At 40.9% G+C, this 25047-nt stretch overlaps 1 protein-coding gene across 1 annotated transcript; it reads left to right on the top strand.

Moving 5' to 3' along the window:
- The first annotated feature begins 573 nt into the window (after nucleotides 1-573).
- On the top strand, nucleotides 574-24381 carry SLC39A6 (solute carrier family 39 member 6). The gene is made up of 10 exons (XM_053571065.1): nucleotides 574-705; nucleotides 2480-3223; nucleotides 4758-4941; nucleotides 5592-5761; nucleotides 7646-7864; nucleotides 13145-13250; nucleotides 17901-18278; nucleotides 19734-19814; nucleotides 21521-21711; nucleotides 23133-24381. Exons 2-10 carry the CDS (start codon nucleotides 2489-2491, stop codon nucleotides 23283-23285), a joined length of 2217 nt encoding a protein of 738 aa, XP_053427040.1. The 5' UTR covers nucleotides 574-705; nucleotides 2480-2488; the 3' UTR covers nucleotides 23286-24381.
- Nucleotides 24382-25047: the final 666 nt, after the last annotated feature.

The following is a 25047-nucleotide window of genomic DNA, read 5'->3' as shown; positions in this document are numbered from 1 at the left end:
GACATCCGGCTCGCGTTTCCGAGGCGGCCGAGGGCGGGAGTCGGGCGGCCCCGCCCCGGCTGGTGTAGTTGTCTATGAAACGCTCTAATCGCCACGCGGTGTCCAGCAAGGCCTCTGTCCCACGAGTGAAGCCTGGCCCTAGGAAGTCGGAACTCCCGAGAAGACCCCGGGGCTCGTGTCAGGGCGACATTGGGAACCTCCCGCTGCCCCTTACGGCCTGGCTCCCGGCAGCGGACAGGCCTTGGCAAGCCAGTCTGAGGCCCCAGGGACGCGGAGCGAAGCAAGGAAAGGACTCCCCCCAAAACCGCTCACAGTCTACTTGGACTGCGTCACTACCTCCCGCCCCGGCGCGCCCCACGGCGTTGGCGAACACGTGGAAAGCGGATCGGTCTGAGAGACCGGGTTCCGGAGTCGCACTGCGCATGCCCCGCAGTCATGGCAGAGGGAGGCGGTGGTTCCCGGGCGCGCGCTGCGCGTGGCAGTGATTAGTGATTGTCCTCCGGCTCCTGAGAAGCGAGGGGCGCGGCTGCCGGGTGACTGCACGGTGGTACCCCGGGATCGAGGGGCGGCCGGGTCCATGAGACCTCCGCTTCTCCGCGCCCTGTAGGAGAGACCGTCGCGGGCAGGTTCCGAGCCCTCCGGACCATCCGCAGGGAACCGAACCTGAGCGCGGGGCCAGGCTGCGGCCGGCGAGACGGCGGAGAGGTGAGTCTTGCAGGTCCGGGAGAGGGGCGGAGGCAGGCGGGGCGGGCTGCAGAGACGGGGTCCGGAGCACCGGGCGGGGGACTGCAGAGGGGGTCTGGGGGTAGCCCCCGCAGGTGCCCAGGCGCCCGGGAGAGCCAGACTTCCCAGTTGGGGTGCCAGATAAGCATCGGGGTCCAGCAGAGGACTTTTGAGGACACGGTTTGTACTTTTCATCCCATATTCGAAAAAGGCACTGTTCAGAAAGCCCTTAGAAGCAAAGCTTTGTGACCTCTTTTTCGTTTTCTCCACTCGCCTTTTTTCCAAGGCCTTTTCATTCTGCTTTCTTTTTTCCTCCAACACACGCCGGCTTGCAGGGAAGGAGATTTGCGGACGGGGTCGTGACCGCCCTCAGCATCTTCCCTGGAGAAAGGCTTGGAGCGGCCCCCGGTGCTTGTCCCCACCCACCCCGCTCCTAGTCGATCTCCTGGGAATGATTTCCAAAGGATTCTCTTTTGCCTATCAAAAGAATTTTCAAAAGTTCAGGTTCTGAAGATTCTTTGAGGACCCTCGTCCTGCTCTAGCTAGCTATACACTGTGCCTCCATTGTCCGCTGCTCCCAGTTTGATAAACCGCACTCGTGCAACACATGGAGTTTCGGGAGCATTTCCACATACGTTCCTTCATGCGTTTTCTTCCTTCACGGCCTTACTGGCTTTGCAGATGAAGTGAAGAACAGCTGACAGTTATAGAGCTTGGTTGTCCCATTGATGCTCTTACTTGTCGGAATCCTGACCTCTGCGTCTTTTGTTGGAGACCCGTGTTTGGAGTCCTCCGGGCGTTGGAGGCCACCATCCACCATTGTTGCTGGACACCTGCTGCATCCTGAGCTATCTGCTTATCTGATTGTACCTTCCTCTGCTTAACTGAATTCTGCTTTTCAAGCCCCAACTTGATTCCTAACTCCCTTTTGGAACTTAGGCCTTTGGTTCCGAGCTCTATTATGGGGATGAGTAACTGTGATAAAATTTTCAGTGGTTTGCAGCAATGTAAAAAACGATATAATGAGTTTTTCTTGAATCTCATTTTACTCAAAGAACTATCATCATTATGCAGTCACTGAAAGAGTTAGGTAAATCAGTACATGACAGTACAGACATGACAACTTGTCTGATTCATTGTCCAGTGGGAGAAAAGATCCCATTTGTGTGTTTAAAGTACACATCTACTTGAGTATGCATAGAAAATATGCTGAGAGATACGCGAGAAACCGGTAGAATCGAACACCTTTGAGGTAATGGGATGGGGGAAAGCGGCCTTAAGTGGACTTTTTTATAAGGAGAGCATTAGTTTTTTTAAAAAAAAATTTAATGTGAATTTTGAGATTATCATTTCTCCTTTCTGGGTGTTCAGAGATTCTTTTATGAAATGATGATGATGGTGGAGGTAGTTAGGTTTTATTTCTAATCGTTCTATCCTCAACACAGTAAGAAGGTGTCAGAATGGCTATGACGACGTGGATCTCTCTTGTCTCTGAATCACTATTGCTTTTACCCTGATAATTGCAATCTCTTAGCACTCAGCTGTTCTCTAGTTGTTTCCTATGTTTGGGCAATGCAAGAGTGGACTCTGGGATTCTAGTTCTCTGTGCAGTAAGTACCTAGCCCCACACTGGTCACACCAAGTGACACCCTGGAAACCTTGATTATTTGATTAGACATCAATCTTCAGTATGAAGTTTCTTAATTCAAGTTGTTTTAGAAGTGAGCCAAGAACTTTTTTTTTCCCTCTTTTTTAGGAAGGTGAAATGGCGAGGAATTTGTCAGTAATCTTAATCCTGACCTTCACCCTTTCAGTTACAAATTCCCTTCGTGAACTAGAATCAGCTGCTACTTTTCCTCAGACCACTGAGAAAATTAATCCAAATTGGGAATCTGGCATTAATGTTGACTTGGCAGTTACCACACAGCGACATCATCTACAACAGCTTTTCTACCGCTATGGAGAAAATAATTCCTTGTCAGTTGAAGGGTTCAGAAAATTGCTGCAGAATATAGGCATAGATAAAATCAAAAGAATTCATATACACCATGACCGAGAGCATCACTTTGACCACGAGCATCATTCTGACCACGATCGTCACTCTCACCATAATCATGCTGCATCCAATAAAAATAATCGGAAGACTCCTTGCCCAGATCATGAGTCTGATAGTTCAGGTAAAGAGCCTAGAAACAGCCAGGGGAAAGGATCTCACCGAGCAGAACACACCAGTGGTAGAAGGAATGCCAAGGAGAGTGTTAGTGCTAGTGAAGTGACTTCAACTGTGTACACTGCTGTCTCTGAAGGAACTCACTATCTGGAAACAATTGAGACTCCAAAACCTGGAAAACTCCCCAAAGATATTAGCAATTCCACTCCACCCAGTATCACAGAAAAGAGCTGGGTAAGCCGGCTAGTTGGTAGGAAAACAAATGAATCTGTGAGTGAGCCCCGCAAAGACTTTATGTATTCCAGAAACACAAATGAAAATACTCAGGAGGTAAGATAAGTGCTGTTCATTCTTTTAATATACCTGTGTGTCCTGTCATTACTACTTTATCTCTAATTATAAGGAGTTCAAAATAAAAATAAAATGGGAACATTGTTGAAAAGGGAATTTCTATCTTCTCAGCAAGGCACTTGGCTCAAGGTGTGCCTGCTGTTTTATAAACATCCCTAATATACAACTTGGGGGACAGCTGTTTGGTTAGCATATTGCTGCCTGCTATTTTGGTCTAATAAGAACATAAAATATGGGTGGCGCCTGTGGCTCAAGGAGTAGGGCGCCGGTCCCATATGCTGGAGGTGGTGGGTTCAAACCCAGCCCCGGCCAAAAACCACAAAAAAAAAAACAAACATAAAATATAGGAAGACATCAGGGTTATTTTTAGAGAAAGTCTATAAAAGTGAGTGTTACCAATAAAAAATAGAAAATGGGTTGAAAAAGCAGGAATTGGAATCCATGTCTTAGGGGAAGGGGGTGACCAAAGGGGCTTACGAATGCCAAAAAGAGCACTGCTACTTCCTTGGTAGAAGGACCACAATAACTTCTCAGGGGTTGGTTGAAATTGGAGAAGCTACCAAGAATGTCATGTTGGACAAGTGAAAACTCTGGGCAGCAAGATTGTAAGTTCATGTGGTATTTTTCTAGAGTAGACTTCCAGACTGCACATACATAATTCATGTTGGCTGAGAGATACCAAGAAGAAGGAATTGGTATACTTTAATGAGCAAAACTTAAAGTTCTTCGTTCAAACCAGTATATGACTATACAAATTCTAGAATGCTATTGATGATCATAGCAGTAACAACACTGGGATGAAGTTTGCTCTAAGTACTGAGAATATGGGGAACTAAAGCTAATTGGTTTTTTTTGTTGGTTTTTTTTTTTGATGGGGGAGGTTAGATTGCATGGAGGAGTTTCTTCAAGCTTAGCTAGTCACCCAATTAAAATTGTTGAAAACATCTGCCTGTCAGTACAGGTTTGTTTTTTTAACAAGCATTGCCCTCCACAAGAGTAATCTGTATAATTTAATATTCCCTCATTGTAGAGAATTATTTCCCCAGACAAAACTCAGCTAAGTTTTTGCAAGCAGGGGAGAGTGACATGTCTTGGGCTTGTTTAGGCCAACTAGGATAGCATTAGTACTAAAGAAACATATTTCTTAATCTCTAATGAAACTCCATTTCGAAATTAAGGCTCATTTCCTTAATAGGTTTATACAATGAGTTAACAGGCTTGTGAATCCATTTATCCTCAAGCTTGTTCCACTTGAGGCTTTCTCCCTAAATCACTGGTGATGTAACTACTTCTCCCAAGAAGTGGACAGGAGAGATACCATCCTGAGACATAGTATCTCCAAATAGCCAGAGGCAAGTTTCAAAGTACTCAAAACAAAAGTTGATCATCTGCATTCACTTGAAAAAATAAAGAAGTAGCTTCATTCAAGAAAGGGTATTGTGTCATCGAAGTACCATTTTGGATTCTCTAATGGGAATGCCTTTTGGTGATTTTCACTGCTTTGTTTCCTCAGTGTTTCAATGCATCAAAACTACTTACATCTCATGGCATGAGCATCCAGGTGCCACTGAATGCGACAGAGTTCAGCTATCTCTGCCCAGCCATCATCAATCAAATTGATGCCAGATCTTGTCTGATTCATACAACAAGTGAAAAGAAGGCTGAAATCCCTCCAAAGACCTATTCTTTACAAATAGGTAGAGTTGCCTTTTTTATGTAAAAACAATTTCCAGTAGATACATTTGTGTTCTACTTTTTCTTATACTCTCATCAACCTATTTGTTTTTCAGCATAATTCCAAATATGTCATCTTAGTTAATCTCTGCCCTGGATAGGTAGAAAGCAAGCAAGGATGTTAGCATTACCTTCTTTAAAAACCCAGAAAATACAACTTAATGTTACGGTTTGTCTGGGATCATTCTATAGGAAGTATCAAAATCATCTGAAATTTGGGATTTTTATCTCCTGTCACTGAGAAGGGGGTCAGGGTTCATCTCTGCTTTGGAACTTATTTCTGGTATGTTCTTATTGATAAGCTCTCCTGTAGGGTAACATTGCTCAAAAGCTATAATGAGAAAGGAATAACTGGCTTGTTTACTGAAGAAATTATTCAATTCCTGGTTTTCTTTTCCTTTCACCCCCATATGAAGAATTTCCCACAGGACTTAGCTGGAGAGTTGGTTAATTTGACCAAGTTTCTTGCTTATTATGCTATTGCCTACAGTCCTATTTGCACTGAACTTGTGTGTCTTTAGTTTCTCTGCCTTTACATGTTGCTTACTACTCTACAAAGATCTCTCATTGAAGTTTATTTAATTGTATGATTTTCCTTTGTTTTATTTGACAGCCTGGGTTGGTGGCTTCATAGCCATTTCCATCATTAGTTTCCTATCTTTGCTGGGAGTTATCTTAGTGCCTCTCATGAATCGAGTGTTTTTCAAATTTCTCCTAAGTTTCCTTGTGGCATTAGCTGTTGGGACTTTAAGCGGCGATGCTTTTTTGCACCTTCTTCCACATGTAAGTATAATAATTTGTCCTATTAGTGCTTTATTAGTGAACATTGAAAAAAAATTTTTTGGCTTGTATTAGAATTCTTTACATCCATTTGTAAAAACATTAGAAATTTGGTTCAGAGAAGTTGGTTTTAAAATATAGAGAGTACAAAAAAATGTGTGTACATTTTAAGAAAGGAAAAATCTATCAAATTTGTAATACTCAAGTCACATTTGACTTTTGGAATTATAAGAGGTGCTGAGGTGACTCGTATTCATGTTCTGTTAAAATGATATATAATTCTTTTCCTTTCTTCAAATGTGTATACATTTTTTTGGTACCCTCTGTATATTTCATAACTTGCAGTGAGCTATGTGCCATTGCACTCCAGTCTAGATGACAGAGTAAGACCCTGTCTCAAAAAAAATTTTTTAAATGCCAAATTCCTCACTATGTGTTGTTGGGGGAAAATATGTTTAATTGGTAACTGAAAGCTGCCTTTGTGTGGTAGATCTTAATACATGTTCATGTATTTTGCTTTTCTTGTTAAGGGAGTTTACTAAATATAGACAATTTAACTTTTTGGAACCTACTTTATAAAAGGAGACAAATTCTTCTCATGTGTTAGTACTGTGACAATTTGCAACAATGTGAATTATTTACTTACCTGTTAATGTAATTACCACAGAAATAAAATATGTGACCCTTTACCCAAGAAACTTAAAGATGTTTTCTTCAGAGTTGAATTTATGTCTATATTTAGAGATTTATACTTTTTGACACCCAATAAAAGTTCAATAAAGTGAAGTTATTTTCCATTATATATTTGGGATAGGTGCTCATGCAGAAAATATTTGGCTCTCATTTTTAAGATTTCTTTTAAAGATTTTCAGGTAAGTGGGAAAAGAAAGTCATTCTGTGGGCGGCGCCTGTGGCTCAGTGAGTAGGGCACTGGCCCCATATGCCGAGGGTGGCGGGTTCAAACCCAGCCCTGGCCAAACTGCAACAAAAAAATAGCCGGGCGTTGTGGTGGGCGCCTGTAGTCCCAGCTGCTCGGGAGGCTGAGGCAAGAGAATCGCGTAAGCCCAAGAGTTAGAGGTTGCTGTGAGCTGTGTGACGCCACGGCACTCTACCGAGGGCAGTACAGTGAGACTCTGTCTCTACAAAAAAAAAAAGAAAGTCATTCTGTTCCTAGAGCACTACAAATCTTATATTCCATTCAGTAGTGAGAGAACCCTATTTTGCTGTGCAAAGCTCCCTGACCGCCGGACAGTGGATGTTCAGGAATACCCGCAGCACAGAGAGGCACACGCACTTGCTGTTCTCTGTGGACACCCCCCACCCCACCTGGTCCCTGGTGTCACCTCTGTCAGTGTGCTTCATACCAGCTCCCCAACACTCCATAGCAGCAGCTACCTCTGCACTCAGTGTTTGAATGTATCACAACCCCTGCATCTTCCGAGGCCCAAAACTACATGCAGACTAGGATTTTTACAAGACCGGTCTGATGACATTGGTATGGGCTTTTTCAGCTGACGATATAAGCAGTAGATACTGTGTGCCTATTATGTCCAGCAGTTTCCTGTTGTTTGTGGCCATGGTATTACGTCAAACGTTGTCAATACTGCCTATATATTGTTATGAGGACCCCTGGGGAATGTGTCTATCTGTACACTGAAGAGACCCACTCTGTTAAGTGCCATAGCACATCACATACATTAAGTTCTAGAGAGCTAGCTGTTTATTGGTCATTTTGTTTTTAATGTGATGCAGTTTCCCTCAACTCTGAAGTATCTGAATAATTGCCTAATTCAGCATGATTTCAAATTTGACCTTGCTATCTCAGCCAATTCTTCTGACACATGTGAAACTAATGAATTTATAAATTACATATCATTTTGACTTTAGTCTCATGCAAGTCACCATCATAGTCATAGCCATGAAGAACCTGCAATAGAAATGAAAAGAGGACCACTCTTCAGTCATCTGTCTTCTCAAAACATAGAAGAAAGTACCTATTTTGATTCCACTTGGAAGGGTCTGACAGCACTAGGAGGCTTGTATTTCATGTTTCTTGTTGAACATCTACTCACATTGATCAAACAATTTAAAGATAAGAAGAAAAAGGTAAGAAAAAGTATACTAAGTACTTAATATGTACCAGACGTTTATTTATAATAGTATTCTAATTAATTTGTTAGAGTAACATGTCCAGGTTGTATGATCTTTGAGAGGGTGTTCAGTACCCTTAAAGTACCTTTTGGTCCCAGAGGCATTCATGTAGAGCATTTTTTAATCTTAATAACCCTGGAGTTGACTTGGTGCCTGTGGCTCAAATGGCTAAGGTGCCAGCCAAATACACCTGAGCTGGCAGGTTCGTATCCAGCCCAGGCCTACCAAACAACAATGATGGCTGCAACCAAAAAATAGCCAGGCGTTGTGGTGGTTACCTGTTGTCCCAGCTACTTGGGAGGAGGAGGCAGGAGAATCGCTTGAGCCCAGGAGTTGGAGCTTGCTGTGAGCTGTGATGCCATGGCATTCTACTCAGGGCAACAGCTTGAGACTCTTGTCTCAAAAAAAAAATAAATAAATAAATAAAATAACCCTGGAGTTTTCTATCTGCACTTCCCTTAAAACTCATGAGAGGATAAGAAAGGCAAGGATAAACATGTATATAAACAACCAAGTAAGGTATTATTCACCCAGTAGCTGAATGTTCTATTTTGTTTCACAGCCTTACCCTTTGCAGATTAGTTCAGAAAATAATATAAAGTTAAACAGTAGGTTCTTTATTTCTGGTAAAAAATACCTTTGGAGTGTACCTCTTCTTATCTGATGTGTTTAGGCAAGTCAGTCAAAGGACCATCAAGAGACTTTTAAAAATGTCTCATACACATGTCTACATTTTCATTTAGTCTAAAACATGTATAACATGTATACTAATTCTGCTTATTTGATTTTCTTTGTGTTAGGGTTCTATATCTTCTTTTTTTTTTTTTAAACAGCCATGTTGCTTCATCTATAATTTCCAATTTCAGTTTCTCTAAAATTGAACAAGAGGTTACATACTTGTGAAGCTATTCTGAATGTAGAATCCAGATTTTAAAAGTTTAAACAATTTTATACAGTGGTAGCTTTACATAATTTGATAGCTTTTTTAGCATCTTGCCTTTGAATCTTTAAAACGTTCACCTTTTGTGTTCATAGAGTATTATTACCATCATTTCATAATTTGAGCTGTATCTAATTAAATTAGGAACAGTAATAAGTGTAACTGGTGTGAAGAGATTTGAAAACTTACACAGTTGGTTCTTAGCGTAGAGTTCACTGTAGGAAACAGAAATGGATGAGTAAACAGTGGCTTCCTTATCCATCCTATAACTACCTTTAGAGACTTTATATTAACTAAAATCTCAGATTGAGGGGTGGCGCCTGTGGCTCAGTGAGGAGGGCGCCAGTCCTATATACCAAGGGTGGCAGGTTCGAACCAGCCCTGGCCAAACTGCAACAAAAAATAGCCGGGCGTTGTGGCGGGCACCTGTAGTCCCAGCTACTCGGGAAACTGAGGCAAGGGAATCGCCTAAACCCAAGAGCTGGAGGTTGGTGTGAGCTGTGACACCACGGCACTCTACCGAGGGTGATAAAGTAAGACTCTCTAAAAAAAATCTCACATTAAAAATTTTGAAACCTTTCCTTAACATAAATTTAGAGGGAAGAAGTCAGATAAAAATAGCTTGTTCAGGCTAGGTGCTGCGGCTCACTCCTGTAATCCTAGTATTCTGGGAGGCTGAGGCAGGTGGATAGCTTGAGCACATAAGTTCAAGACCAGCCTGAGTAAAAGCAAGATCCCATCTCTACTAAAAAATAGAAAAACTGAGGCAAGAGGATCGCTGGAGCCCTAGTAGAAGGTTGCTGTGAGCTATGATGCTACAGCACTCTACCCAGGGCGACAGCTTGAGACTCTGTCTTGAAAAAGAAAAATAGCTTGTTCCTTCTTAATCTGGGAGGTCATCTTCCGTGTACCCATTGTACATTGTCCAGTTATTGCTTCACTTGGTTTGAAGATACATCCTACTTTTTCTTCTTCCTTTTTTTTTTTTTGTTGAGACAAGACACAGGCTCACTCTGTTGCCCAGACTGGACTGGAGTGAGTTGCCTGGTCATAGCTCACTGTAGCCTCAAACTCCTGGGCTTACGTGATCTTCTTACCTTGGCCTCTGAGAGTGGTAGGATTATAAGTGTGAGCCCCCATGCCTAGCCCATCTTGCTGCTTTGCCTTCTGGAATTATTCCTACCTTTAAAAAAAATAATTATTGTGGAGGGTGGAACCTTGGGGATTTTTTTTTCCCTGTATTTCTAGTTAAAATGCCATAATTCATTTAATATTTAATTTCACATTAATTTTCGAATTTTACCTAAAAATAGCTTTTCTTTAACCTGATACTCTTTAACTTAGGGCCCTAAGAGGCTATTATCTAATGTGGGACAGTTGTTTTTTTTTTTTCCAAACTCCAGTTTGTAACTCTAGGTTATTAGTGAGTTGTGAAATCAGTTTCTGTTATGATTAATATATTTTTTTTTTTTTTTTTTTTGTGGTTTTTGGCCGGGGCTGGGTTTGAACCTGCCACCTCCGGCATATGGGACTGGTGCCCTACTCCTTGAGCCACAGGCGCCACCCTATGATTAATATTTTTAAATGCAATAATCATTTTATAGTGTATTACTATGGGATATAGTCAGAGAGATTTGATGATCTCTACTTTAAAATACTATTAATATCTACTAGAATATCGGCTCTAAAGAGCCAGGACCTCACTCTCTTGTTTACAGCTTTTATCTTTAATGCCTAGAGATACTCTCCTTCTTTCACTTTTAGAAGAGTGCTGGCTCCTTCCTACTTCAGGGCCCTCCCACGAGCTCTGTTCTTGCCTAGAGCGCTGCCCAGGTCTTGGTATAAGTGTTACATTTTTTTCAAAGGAACCTGTCCTGAAATTTACTTAGGTCTTATTGTTATATACTCTAATAGCACTCTGTGTATTGAAAAATCACAATCAGGCTCGGTGCCTGTAGCTCAAGCGGCTAAGGCGCCAGCCACATACACCTGAGCTGGCAGGTTTGAATCCAGCATGGGCCGCCAAACAACAATGACACAATGACAACTGTGACCAAAAAAATAGCTGGGCGTTGTGGCGGGGGCCTGTAGTCCCAGCTACTTGGAAGGCTGAGGCAAGAGAATCACTTAAGCCTAGGAGTTGTGGAGGTTGCTGTGAGCTGTGATGCCACAGCACTCTACCCAGGGCGACAGAAATCACAATTGAAGAATTGCAGTAGTGTCTGGTACATAATAGATGATAAATATTGAATATATGAAGAACATGGAACAACAAGTAAACATAATTTCTAGACAAAGACTTCACAAGAGTTTTCCAAATACTGCATGTTCTATCCCTTTATAGAGTTATGTTGAGTTAATCTTTTGTCTGGGGCATCCAGATCTTGTTGTTACTTGCTTAATAGTTTTTAATCTCACTTTGTTCTCTCAAAAAGAGAAAAAACTATTCATCATATGCTGAGTATTGGGAGTTCTTTAGGCCTGTGACAGCACATTTTAGGCTTTTCCTTAAAAGGATCCATCCTACACCCCTGGGAGATTGTATATGTCATAGTTTTAGATCACTGTCCTATATGTCACGCTGAAATCTCTACATTCAAATTAAGGTTATATCTCATACTTGATAAATAGAGTGAAACTCTTATAATAGTTTGACTTTAAATTTTCCAGTGAAGATTATTGCTCATTCTGGAAACTGGAGAATCATCTGTGACATCCCCCATCCTGTATCCAACCAAGTTTTATTAAGTATGTCCATGGTTTTTCCATTCTGGTGTCTCCAAGCCAGGCATGGTGATCTTATGCCTTGGTGACAGCAGTCACCTCCTAACTGGCCTATTCATGTTATTTTGTTTTCCTTTTTTCCCAATCTGGTTTTCATAGAGGAGGCGGTGATTTTTTTAAGCAAAAACCTGATGAAATTGCACACTAGTACTTAAAATTTTTTCTTTTTTTCTTTTTTTTAAAGACAGTGTCACTATGTCACCCTCAGTAGAGTGCTATGGCGTCACAGCTCACAGCAACCTCAAACTGTTGGGCTTAAGCGATTGTCTTGCCTCAGCCTCCCAGGTAGCTGGGACTACAGGCTCCCACCAAAATGCCCAGCTATTTTTTTGTTGTGGTTGTTTAGTTGGCCCGGGCCAGGTTCGAACCCGCCACCCTTGGTGTATGTGGCTGGTGCCATAACCACTGTGCTACAGGCGCCAAGCCTTAAAATCTTTTCTTCAGGGCGATGCCTGTGGCTCAACATAGTAGGGCGCTGGCCCCATATGCAATAGGTGGCGGGTTCAAACTCAGCCCCAGCCAAAAACTGCAAAAAAAAAAAAAAAATCGTTTCTTCAGTGACTTCCATTGGTTTGGGGACAAAGTCTGCTCTTCTTAACACAGTTTGCATTGTCTGTTCTCCTCTAACTGCCCCAGTCTCATCGCTAGCCACCCTCTCTGACCTACTTGGCCCCTACCACCTTGTGCTTCTTTCAGTTCCAGGACAATGCTGGCCTTTTCTTGTTTCGAGAGCCTCCCACAAGGTCTTCTTCCTGCCGTAGGTGCTGCCTCTCCCCTCCTTTCTTACCAAACCCCTACTTATCTGTACTTCTTGGTGTAAATGTTACCTTTTTTTTTTTCAAGAAAGGCTGTGTTGAAACGATTATTATTCATTTTTAATGTATGAATATATCTGCCAGCATGGAATATTATAGGTGCTTACTACTTTTGGAATGAAACAACTGGCTAAATTGTAAGTTCTAGACTCATTACCCAAAGACAAATAAAGCATCAGCAAAAATGATATAAAATATCCTGAATTCATGTATTTTCATAAATATTTTAGTACTTTCTCTGATCTGTCTATTTCCCATTAAAAACTAAGATTCTGGCTCAAGCGGCCAAGGCGCCAGCCACATACACCTGAGCTAGCAGGTTGGAATCTAGCCTGGGCCCGCCAAACAACAATGACGGCTGCAACCAAAAAATAGCCAGGCGTTGTGGCAGGCTCCTGTATTCCCAGCTACTTGGGAGGCTGAGGCAAGATAATCACTTAAGCTGAGGATTTAGAGGTTGCTGTGAGCTGTGATGCCACGGTACTCTACTGAGGGTGACATAGTGAGATTCTGTCTCAAAAAAAAAATATATATATATATGTATATATAAACTAGGTGCTTTGCCCTTACATGGCTTTTATTCTAGTAGAAGGCTGTTACTCTGTTTTCTTTTTCTGTATCACTTGCTTACGTGTTTATTTAAAGTTGTACACATAGCAGATTGTTTGAAATCATTAATTTCCCTTGCTATTTTAGAATCAAAAAAAACCTGAAAATGATGATGAGGTGGAGATTAAGAAGCAATTGTCCAAGTATGACTCTCAACTTTCAACAAATGAGGAGAAAGTAGATACAGATGATCGTAAGTCCTTATGAGTAAATCGGAGGGCTGGAGGGAGTTGGTTGCTCTGTGATTTGTAGCACCTAGAAGTATCTAGAAGAGATGGGACCATGTCCTTGGTTTTTGCTTTTATTTTTTTTTAACTATCTCACTTTTTTATTTTTTTTGAGACAGAGTCTCACTTTTTCGCCCCCCGTAGAGTGCCGGGCTCAAGTGATCCCCTTGCCTCAGCCTCCCAAGTAGTGGGAACTACAGATGCCACCACAATGTCTGCCTATTTTTAGAGACAGGGTCTTGCTCTAGCTCAGGCTGGTCTGTGACTCACAAGCTCAGGCAATCCACCCGCCTTGACCTCCCAGAGTGCTAGGATTACAAGCGTTAGCCACCGCGCCCAGCCTATCTCACTTTTTAACTTTCCAGTGAGTAGGTTGTTTTTATATCTATTTACATTTGTTTTTTTCTGTGATTTTCTTTTTATCTCGATAAATTCATACTTAATAGAAAAGTTCAAGAACAGTACAAAAAATTCCTGTATTCTATCCATTCAGAGTCCTTATTTACCACACATCTGTCATTCTCTCTTTCTCTACACACATACACAGTTTTTTCTTCTTTTTTCTTTTTGAGACAGAGTCTTACTCTGTCACTCAAGCTAGAGTACCATGGCATCAGCCTAGCTCATAGCAACCTCAGTCTCCTGAGTTCAAGTGATGTTCTTGCCTCAGCCTTCGAAGCAGCTGAGACTATAGGCATCTGCCACCGTGCCTGGCTACTTTTTTCTATTTTTAATGGAGATGGAGTCTCAGCTCAGGCTGATTTTGAACTCCTGGGCTTCAGGGATCCTCCCTCCTTAGCCTCCCAGAGTGCTAGGATCATAGGCATGAGTCACCACACCTGGCCCACACAGTTTTTCTAAACCATTTTAAAAGTAAGTTATAGATAAGCCTCGTTACCCCTAAATACTTCAATGTATGTTTCTTAGGAGAAAAGACATTCTCTTATCTAAACACAGTTAAATTGTCAAAATCAAAAAGTTTACACTGATATAATGCTATTCTCTAGTCTATAGACCTTATTCTTTTTTAAAAAATACCTTTTTACTATCCCCACCATTCTAAGTCAAGAAAAAAATGGTCCAAGGCCAGGTGTGGTAGCTCATGCCTTTAATCTTAGCACTCTGGGAGGCCAAGGCAGGAGGATACCTTGAGGTAGGAGTTGGAGACCAGCCTGAGCAAGAACAAGAGCCCCTCTCTACTAAGAATAGAAAACTTAGCCAGGTTTGGTGGCTACCTTCTATAGTCCCGGCTTCTAGGGAGGCTGAAGCAGGAAGATGACTTGAACCCAGGAGTTTGAGGTTGCTGTGAGCTCGGCTGATCCCATGGCCCTCTAGCCTGAGCAACAAAGTGAGACTGTCTCACCAAAAAAAAAAAAGGCTGGGCATGATGGCTCACATCTATAATCCTAGCATTCTGGGAGGTCAAAGTGGGTAGATTGCCTGAGCTCACAGGTTCGAGACTAGCCTGAGCAAGAGCAAGACCCTATCTCTAAAAATAGCCAAGCATGCCAAGCACTGTGGCTCATGCTGGTAATCCCGGCACTTGGGAGGCTGAGGCATGTGGATTGCCCTGAGCTTGTGGGTTTGAGAGCAAGTTTGAGCAAGAGTGAGACCCTGTCTCTGAAAAAATAATTGGGCATTGTGGCAGGCGCCTGTAGTCCCATCTGTTCTGGAGGCTGAGGCAAGAGGATTGATTAAGCCCAAGAGCCTGAGGTTGCTATGACACGTTGGCACTCTACTGAGGGTGACAAAGTGAGACTCTGTCTCAAAAAGAAAAAAAAATTGGTCCAGAGTACAATCCAGGATCAAATGTTGCATTTAGTTGCCTCTTTGGATGTGTTTAATATTTTTTCATGATAAGATAATCAGATTGGCAGGAATTCCAGAAAGTGGTACTGTATTCTTTTAGTGGCCCAAATACAATGCACTGTCACTTAATTGGTGGCATTAATTTTCATCACTTAGCTAAGATTGTATATACCATGTTTCTCCTATTTTTACTGTTATTTGATTCTTAGCTTGGCATTTCTTATTGGACAGACTCAGTTAAGATTCAGATTTTTTTTGCAAGCCATTGATATGATAATTACACATCATTTTTATTTATTCATTAAAACAGGGTCCCCTAAGGTGTCCTTGGAGGAAATAATGTGGTTAGCCTAGTTAGTTCTAGCAACCTTTCTGATACTTCTAAATTCTATGTGAAATCATTTTATACTACTAGATTTTCTTTCTTTGCATAAGGTTCACATTTTCTTTTTTTTTTTATTGTTGGCAGTTTGGCTGGGGCTGGGTTCAAACCCTCCACCCTTGGTATATGGGGCCGGCGCCCTACTCACTGGGCCACAGGCGCCACCCAAGATTCAAATTTTCAACTGCACTTCTTGCTATGTCTTTCAAGGTCCTACCTTATCCTCCATTCTCCTCCACCCTTCACTCTGGCCCAGCCCCACTGGTCCTCTTTGCACCCTGTGAGCGCACAAGGTTTGTTTCCAGACCTCACAGTCCCTGTTCCTTATGCTTTGGAATACTCTTCTCCCAGAACTTCACCTAAATTCCTCTCTTGCCATTCAGCTTCCAGCTCCCCTGTCTCTTCCTCAGAGGCCTGATCATGCAAATGCAGTGGGTCTCCTAGTCACTTTCCCGCGTGTACCCTTTTCTAGTTTCTACTTACCAGTGCCTCAGACTACCTTATTTACATGTTTGTTTCCTTACTAAGTAGCTGTCTCCCCACAAGAACATAAGCTTCTTGAAAGTAGATTCTTTGTCATGCTCCTCTCTATCCCCCAGTGCCTGGCACAGTATAAGGGCTCAACAGAGGGTTACTAACTGAGGGTAGAGAAAAACTGTATTGTTGTTGCTGCTTCCTTATAAGGCTTCCTATCCACCCTGTATTCTGCAACTTGCTGTTTTTCTTTAAAGAACAAGTAAGATGGTCTTGCTCTTCCTGCATATATTTCCTCTTCAACATTTTTAATGGACTCAAGTATATAATGATGGAAGGAAATAACTGCTCTAACCACAGTTTCAGGAATGCCCCCCCCAAAATAGATAACAGTTGGGTAACACCTGTGGCTCAGCAAGCAGGGCACCAGCCCCATATATCGAGGGTGGCGGGTTCAAACCCAGCCCCGGCCAAACTGCAACAAAAAATAGCCGGGCATTGTGGTGGGTGCCTGTAGTCCCAGCTACTTGGAAGGCTGAGACAAGAGAATTGCCTAAACCCAAGAGCTGGAGGTTGCTGTGAGCTGTGACACTAAGGCACTCTACCCAGTGCTATGAAGTAAAAACTCCGTCTCTAAAAAAAGAAAGAAAAAATAGATAACAGTATATAGGACAGGAAAAAAAAAACTCTTCATTGCTATTTACTTTTCTTTGTACAAATAGATAATAAATGCTTCTTGGCTTGGCGCCTGTGGCTCAAGTGGCTAAGGCGTCAGCCACATACACCTTAGCTGGCAAGTTCGAATCCAGTCGGGGCCCACCAAACAACAATGATGGCTGCAACCAAAAAATAGCTGGGCATTGTGGCAGGTGCCTGTCGTCCCAGCTACTTGGTAGGCGGAGACAGGAGAATCGCTTGTGCCCAGGAGCTGGAGGTTGCTGTGAACTGTGATGCCATGGCACTCTACCCAGGGCGATAGCTTGAGATTCTATCTCAAAAAAAAAAAAAAAAAAAAATCTGGTTCGGTGCCTTGGCTCAAGCCGCTAAGGCACCAGCCACATACACCAGAGCTGGTGGGTTCGAATCCAGCCCGGACCCACCAAACGACAATGACAGCTGCAACCAAAAAATAGCCAGGTGTTGTGGCGGGCGCCTATAGTCCCAGCTACTTGGGAGGCAGAGGCAGGAGAATCGCTTGAGCCCCGGAATTGGAGGTGAGCTGTGATGCCATAGCACTCTACCCAGGGCGACAGCTTAAGGCTCTGTCTCAAAAAAAAAAAAAAAAAACCTTCTTGCTGATGAAACAATTCAAATTCTTTTTTTTCCCCTTGAATTTTATCTTCCAAAAAAGAGAACATCAGAGGGCAGGACTACACATATTTTTTATTTCTAGTTCTCAGTATTTTTCTAAATAAATATTTGAAATAGCTAACACATTCTCTAAAAACAAACATGTACTGCTTTTATGATGAGGAAAAAGTTATCTTTAAAAAAACAAGGAGGCAGAAGAATTAGAAATTGAATCTAGGAGGTAGTTATTGAAGGTTGATGTTTAAAATCCATTCTTAGCCAGGCACAGTGACTCATGTCTGTAATCCCAGAGACTCAGGAAGCTGAGGCAGAAGGATTGCTTGAGCCCAGGAATTCATGGTTACAGTGAGCTATGATTGTGCCACAGCACTCCAGCCTTGGTGACAGAGCAAGACCCTGTCCCTAAACCAATAAATAATAAGATTCATTCTTAATATTTGAAGATAGGCATTTTCTAAAATCCATTACAGCCTATTAATAGTTTTTGTCAATAAATGTTCGAATGTTTAGTTCTGCAGGAGTGAAAGAGCTACCATGTTTTACCATCTTCTATTGACTTTGTCAATGAGAATGTTTGAAATGTGTTCATGTACACTAATGAAGGCTTCTTTGTCGCAATGTCTTTTATGTTTATCCCTAGGACCTGAAGGGTATTTACGAGCAGACTTACAAGAATCCTCCCACTTTGATTCTCAGCAGCCGGCAGTCTTGGAAGAAGAAGAAGTCATGATAGCTCATGCTCATCCACAAGACGTCTACAATGAATATGTACCTCGAGGGTGCAAGAATAAATGCCATTCACATTTCCATGACACACTCGGCCAGTCAGATGATCTCATCCACCACCATCATGACTACCATCATATTCTCCATCACCACCACCACCAAAACCACCACCCTCACAGTCACAGTCAGCGCTACTCTCGGGAGGAGCTGAAAGATGCCGGCATTGCCACATTGGCCTGGATGGTGATAATGGGTGATGGCCTGCATAATTTCAGTGATGGCCTTGCAATTGGTATACATCTATATATTTGTTTCTTATTAGTTGACCCTGAAAATGTTGCATTAAACATCCAGTCATATTTTAACAAAGAATTACTTTAGAAAAGGGTATTTTTGATGTTGAAGATTATCAGAGTTTTGTTTTGTTTTGTTTTTTTCTTTGAGATAGAGTCTGGGTCTGATCTCCAGTCTAGAATGTAGTGGCATTATCATAGCTCATAGCAACCTCAAACTCAAGTTGCTGGGCTCAAGTAATCTTCTTGCCTCAGCCTCCTAAGTAGCTGGGACTATAGACCCACACCACAACACCCAGCTAATTTTTTCCATTTTTGGTAGAAAGGGGGTCTTACTCTTGCTCAGGCTGGTCTTGAACTCCTGTCCTCAAGCATTCCTCCCCCAGTCAGCTTCCCAGAGTGCTAGGATTATAGGCAAGAGCCATTGCTTCCGGCCTTCAAATTGTTATTTCTTCTTTTACTATTCTGACAAGGAAGTACTCAATAAATGTTAAATACAATTAAATGCTAGGAACTGTGCCTAGCCTGTTATCAAAGTTGTACCTATCCAAAGTTATTTTTACTTGTAAGGTTTTAAGATAAGGCTTTAACTTTTATGAAGCATCTATGAATCTGTGAGATTTTTTTCCTCTCTATACATTGAAAGTTTTTTATCAGTGATACAAATACTTTTTTAAGGTAAAATTAGTTTTTCATGATCTTTCCTTTTGTGCTAAAGAAATCTTCATACATCTGATAATACCAGTTACCTATCTTTACCCAAAGAAGAATTATAGGGTTTTTGCTATTGTTGTACCTTACAAATTTTAGTAATTTAATGCAAGAACCATGGAAGTGATTACAAATGAGGCAACTGAGGAATGAAAAGGTACAGCCACTTGCCCAAGGAGGCAGTGTTGTTTTATAGCCAGGCTGAGAGCAGCCACAGCGTTGGTCGCTGGGAGTCAGGTGCTCTCCTCCTATGCTATATTATGAGGAGATGCACAGTCATGGTTTGTAATTGACTTGTTTTATATTAGCTTTTTAAAAGGGGAGGAGCTATTTGTCTTAGAATCTTCTTCTAAGATAGAGAATGAATGTAAACAAGTCTAATTAATTACATAGTGAATTCCAACGAGGCAAATGAAACATTTTTTTCCTCTAGATAGCTGAGTTTTTCTTTCCTAAATCTTTCAAACAGTTAATTTCTTAAGTGTTTATATGGTGGCAGTTACTTCTCAGGTTTGTATAAGATGATCTACCCACTCTAAGGCATACCTGCTATGCTCCTTTGGGAAATTTAGACCTAAAGGAATGTCATCTAAGATTTCTTACAAAGAACACACAGAGTTGGATTGGGAAAATTTTATATGTTCAAAGTACAGTTTATTTCTTTGAACTTATTTTGTATATTAATAAGATTTTAAAATACACAAAATCATGTAGCCAGATATTTCTGATTGATTTTTACACAGGTGCTGCTTTTACTGAGGGTTTATCAAGTGGTTTAAGTACTTCTGTTGCTGTGTTTTGTCACGAGTTACCTCACGAATTAGGTAAGAGAAACACATAAACTGTATTTGCCAGGTGGGTGGAATATCCTAGGGTTACTGCCTTTGGTAATAATAGTTGGAGCAAGCTTTTTCACAGGTAACTTCCATACCTTGTCATAAGTCTGCTAACCTAGATCACTTTCTTTTCTTATCTGAGCACAAATTTGTTTCCAGCAAGAATTCTAATGCCACAGGTATGAGTACATACACAGTTCCCTGTATGGGTTTGCCAAAGAAATACCTGGGCCTCCTGTGTCATCTCCCCTCTACCAAATATCATTCTGTACCAGCATACTGGTAACATGAGTAACCATCTTCATATAGACATTGTAGGTGAGATTACAGGATGCAAAGGAAACATCTTCCATTAACAGAAGTTGAGGAAAACTCTCATTGGAGCCTGAAAAAAAGGGAAGTTGATGAATTGCGTTTTGAATATTGTTTTTCTTTGTCGCTAGGACTTAAGACTTTCCCTAGTTGTTCTGGATCCCAGTTCACATCCATTTTTCTTCTTAAGGAGACATTCACATAAACCTCAACACCATTTTCACTTACCATGTGTTCAGCCACTTAAAAACCATCACATCTGCCTTCAATGATTATAATTCTCAACATCTAATTTATATTCCTCATTCTAGATCCTTCATGCCACATGAATCCTCTCTCAACTAGTATTTTCATCTTCATGTATCTCTTTTTTCCTTTTATTATGTAACATTAGACTCTTTAGCTCTTCATTCTGTATCACCTTTAAATTTACTAAAATAATTTCATATGTGTTCTATCTTTCTCTCTTTTTTTTTTTTTTTCAGTTTTGGGCCAGGGCCGGGTTTGAACCCACCACCTCCAGTATATGGGGCCAGGGCCCTACTCCTTCGAGCCATGGGCACTGCCCACCTTAAGAAAACATTGAATAGGGCAGCGCCTGTGGCTCAGTGGGTAGGGGACCAGCCCCATATACCAAGGGTGGTGAGTTCAAACTCAGCCCTGGCCAAACTGCAACAAAAAAATAGCCAGGCATTGTGGAGGGCGCTTGTAGTCCCAGCTACTCCAGAGGCTGAGGCAAGAGAATTGCGTAAGCCCAGCAGTTGAAGGTTGCTGTGAGCTGTGATGCCACAGCATTTTACCGAGGGCAATAAAGTGAGACTCTGTCTCTAAAAAAAAAAAAAAGAAGAAAAGAAAACTTTGAATAAAAGATACCTTAGTTTATCGAGCTATTAGGGTACTTTACTGATTAAAATTGCTTTAGCCCTGGGTAATTTTTTTGTTGTTTTTTTGTTCCCTCTCTAAGAAAAACGTTGGAGAATTTTCTTTTTTTTTTTTTTTAATTTATTTTTTATTTTTTTTGAGACAGAGCCTCAAGCTGTCGCCCTGGGTAAAGTGCTGTGGCATCACAGCTCACAGCAACCTCCAACTCCTGGGCTTAAGCGATTCTCTTGCCTCAGCCTCCCAAGTAGCTGGGGCCACAGGCGCCTGCCACAATGCCTGGCTATTTTTTTGGTTTTAGCCATCATTGTTGTTTGGCGAATCCCAGGCTGGATTCGAACCCACCAGCTCAGGTGTATGTGGCTGGTGCCTTAGCCGCTTGAGCCACCGGCACCGAGCCTGGAGAATTTTCTTAAATCTGGAAATTCTTTTGGATATGTATGTGTCCTAAAGCTGAATTTCAATTAATTAGTTTTCCCTCCTTTTTTTGTTTTCTGTTAAAGGTGACTTTGCTGTTTTACTAAAGGCTGGCATGACTGTTAAGCAGGCTGTCCTTTATAATGCTTTGTCAGCCATGCTGGCATATCTTGGAATGGCAACAGGAATCTTCATTGGTCATTATGCTGAAAATGTTTCTATGTGGATATTTGCACTTACTGCTGGCTTATTTATGTATGTCGCTCTAGTTGATATGGTAAGTTTTTAAGAAGTCAATAACTGTGCGGCACTGGTAGCTCAGTGGGTAGGGTGTGGGCTACATACACCAAGGCTGGTGAGTTCGAACCCAGCCCAGGCCTGCTAAAACAACAGTGACGACTGCAACAAATAAAAATAGCGGGGCGTTGTGGCAAGCACCTATAGTCCCAGCTATAAGGGAGGCTGAGGCAAGAGAATCGCTTAAGCCCAAGAGTTGGAGGTTGCTGTGAGCTGTGATGCTATGGCACTCTACCCGGGGCTACATAGTGAGACTCTGTAAAAAAAATAATAAATAAAAGGGTGGGGGTGGTGGTGCCTGTGGCTCGGTGAGTAGGGCACCGGCCCCATATACTGAGGGTTGCGGGTTCAAACCCAGCCCCGGCTGAACTGCAACCAAAAAATAGCCGGGCGTTGTGGCGGGCGCCTGTAGTCCCAGCTGCTCGGGAGGCTGAGGCAAGAGAATCGCTTAAGCCCAAGAGTTAAAGGTTGCTGTGAGCCGTGTGACGCCACGGCACTCTACCTGAGGGTGGTACAGTGAGACTCTGTCTCTACAAAAAAATAAAATAATAAAGCGATATATCAGAAGGGATAAGATGTATCTGTGCATCCCGTTATATATTAGGACATAGGTATTCTTGTAATTAACAATCTAAAAAAGAAAACTCTAAGGACTCCACAAAGGGAGCTGTGTACCTTATATGCCACCTTTTTGAATATAGACTCACGTGTCTCATCACTACTACATTTAACCTAAAACCTTCTGATATATCTCTTTATTATTTTTTTTTTAGTAGAATCTCAGTAATTAGGCATCAAATTGTCTGTAGAGCTGTAGAAAACCTAGCATAAGGTTTTATGCATATATATGTATATATAATAAATGTATATGTAAAACATTTTAAACTGTTAGATATATATAGATAGATAGATACAACACTGCAACATAGCTATAGAAAATTGACCATACATGTTGTTGGCATGCTCTGTACTTTGGAATGCTAAGTTTACTTCTCTTCTCCTTTTGTCAGCAAAGTCCTCAAAAAATCCCAGCCAATCTTACCATTAAAAGTATATTTTATAGTGTAAGGTTTCCTATTTCCGAACTAAAAGTGAGCCCCCTGTTATATTTAATTCAAACATGCAGGCAATAAAGCAGAAAAATCAATATAAGTTTTATTTTACAGTGGAACAAACTGAACCAACACAAATTTTTACTTGCTCAGAACATCATGAATAATCATGGTTAAACTGCTAGGAAAGGCTGTGTGACATTATTAAGGAATTGGCCCGTAGTATACCCAGCTACAAAAAAGCTAGTATATACTACCTCCAAATTCTTCTAAAAACTAATCTAATTCTGAAAACTTTAATGTTACTCTTTACCCGCCCACACACACCTTATTTTTTTTTTTCTTTAAGGTACCTGAAATGCTGCACAATGATGCTAGTGACCACGGATGCAGCCGCTGGGGATATTTCTTTTTACAGAATGCTGGAATACTTTTAGGTTTTGGAATTATGTTACTTATTTCTGTATTTGAACATAAGATTGTGTTTCGTATAAATTTCTAGTTAGGATATAAATGCTAGAGTAGATTTTAAAATTGCTGTCATAGTTTGAATAGGTCATAGGGAGTTGAGTTTGTATGCTGTGATATGCAGCATTTAAAGTTAGTGGATTTTGTGATTTTTGTATTGAATATTGCCATCTGTTATAAGGTCAATTATGATGGTATTGTAAAGGTACTTTTTAATGTTTAAGTTATTGTATTTTGGAAGTGTAAGCTATATGTGCAATTTACCCACTATTACCAGTCTATTACATAAACAAGGGATTTGGCATGACATGTTCTATATATGTCAAGAAAAATGTCCTTAATACTTTTCCTAGAATTAATTTAATGCAGTAATTCTTATGCTGGACTGTAAGCAGCTGAAGAACTGCTGGTGTTTAGAAGTAAAAATATGAGAATATCCACGAAGCCTAAGATACCCATAAAGCTAAGGAACAAGGGGGAAAAGAGAAGAATCTGAGAATTGAGGAGACGTAGATTTCTTATAAAATCACAAAGTTCATTATAAGTTAGAGAAGGAAAATTTAGATGTAAATTTTAAAAGGCAGAATTAGTATAGAGTACCTTCATAGACATTTTTCATCAGAGTATTAATGTTCCTGTAAAAAGCACTTTTCATGTACTAATTTAGTTGTACATTTAACTTTGTATAATACATAAGTCTAAATATATTTAATGAATTCAGGCAACATATCACTTGACCAAGAAATTGGATTTTTAAATATTTGTGCAGAGATATACCAGATGAATGTAGTGAGTAATCTTACATAAAACCAGAAGAATTGGTTATTGCCAAATTATGTATCACCAAAAGTTATATGATTGGACATTCTGGTTATCTGGTTTGCCAAGTGTCAGAGTAGTACATCTTTGTTGTATATGAAGACATTAAAACTACTTGAGTGTAATTTGATTTCTTAGATTCAGAAAGTACTTTCGTGTCTGTCAGTGCTCCAGTTTGTCATTGTGAGCAGTTGTCATTTTATGTACAGTATGGTGGACAGATTAGGGCTGTCTGTGGCATTCTCTAGATGTTTCTTTTTTACAAAATAAATTCCTCATGTCAGTTCAATGTAAGATGTCTGGTTTTTTGTTTGTCTTTTTTTTAATCAGCAGAACCACTTTTAAGTGTAGAGTTCAGTAGTTTTAAGTATATTCACATTGTTGTGCAATGATCTCTAAAATTTTTCCATCTTGCGAAACAATCTCTGTATGCGTTAACTACTTAATCTCCCTGAGCCCCTAGAAACCACCTTTCTACTTTCTGTTTCTATAAAATTGAGATGTCTGATTTTTAAAATTATAATCCAGTATACTAATCAGTTTAGTTGTATTGAGTGGCCTTACTCAATTTTAAAATTGTCGCAACAGACACTTCCAACAATATTGGTCAACAGTTTGTTCTCAGCTATCCGTAACTTGTTTTTAAACAACTAGGGACTAAAACTGGAGAAGTAGCACTAATATGACATATTTACTGTTTCTCTGTGTTTGTTTCTCCTGAGCCCTCAGCAGAATGGATGCGCAGATCCTGTCTAGTCCATTCAGACTCACTTGCTGATCTCCTATGAAAGCACCTTCATGGGCACACCCATTTTAAAATCATGCTTCACCAGGTATTCCTTAATCCAGTCAAGTTGACATCTATCATTAACCATCACACATTGTAAATATATTCCACATTTTTTTGATCCATTGGTCCTTTTGTGGACAAGGTAGTTTCCTCCTTTTGGCTATTATGAATAATGTTGTTATGAACA

Source organism: Nycticebus coucang, chromosome 19 (assembly GCF_027406575.1).
Source record: "Nycticebus coucang isolate mNycCou1 chromosome 19, mNycCou1.pri, whole genome shotgun sequence".
NCBI classification, from domain to species: domain Eukaryota; kingdom Metazoa; phylum Chordata; class Mammalia; order Primates; family Lorisidae; genus Nycticebus; species Nycticebus coucang.
This window is presented reverse-complemented; position numbering and strand designations above follow the sequence as displayed.

What these genes read in the sequence shown, in the direction of transcription:
- SLC39A6 (XM_053571065.1), top strand. Translation starts at nt 2,489, where the DNA reads ATGGCGAGGAATTTGTCAGTAATCTTAATCCTGACCTTCACCCTTTCA. An exon ending in CAGTGATGGCCTTGCAATTG is followed by an intron (nt 18,279 to 19,733) that starts GTATACATCTAT and finishes ATTTTTACACAG; the next exon opens with GTGCTGCTTTTACTGAGGGT. An exon ending in ATGTCGCTCTAGTTGATATG is followed by an intron (nt 21,712 to 23,132) that starts GTAAGTTTTTAA and finishes TTTTTCTTTAAG; the next exon opens with GTACCTGAAATGCTGCACAA.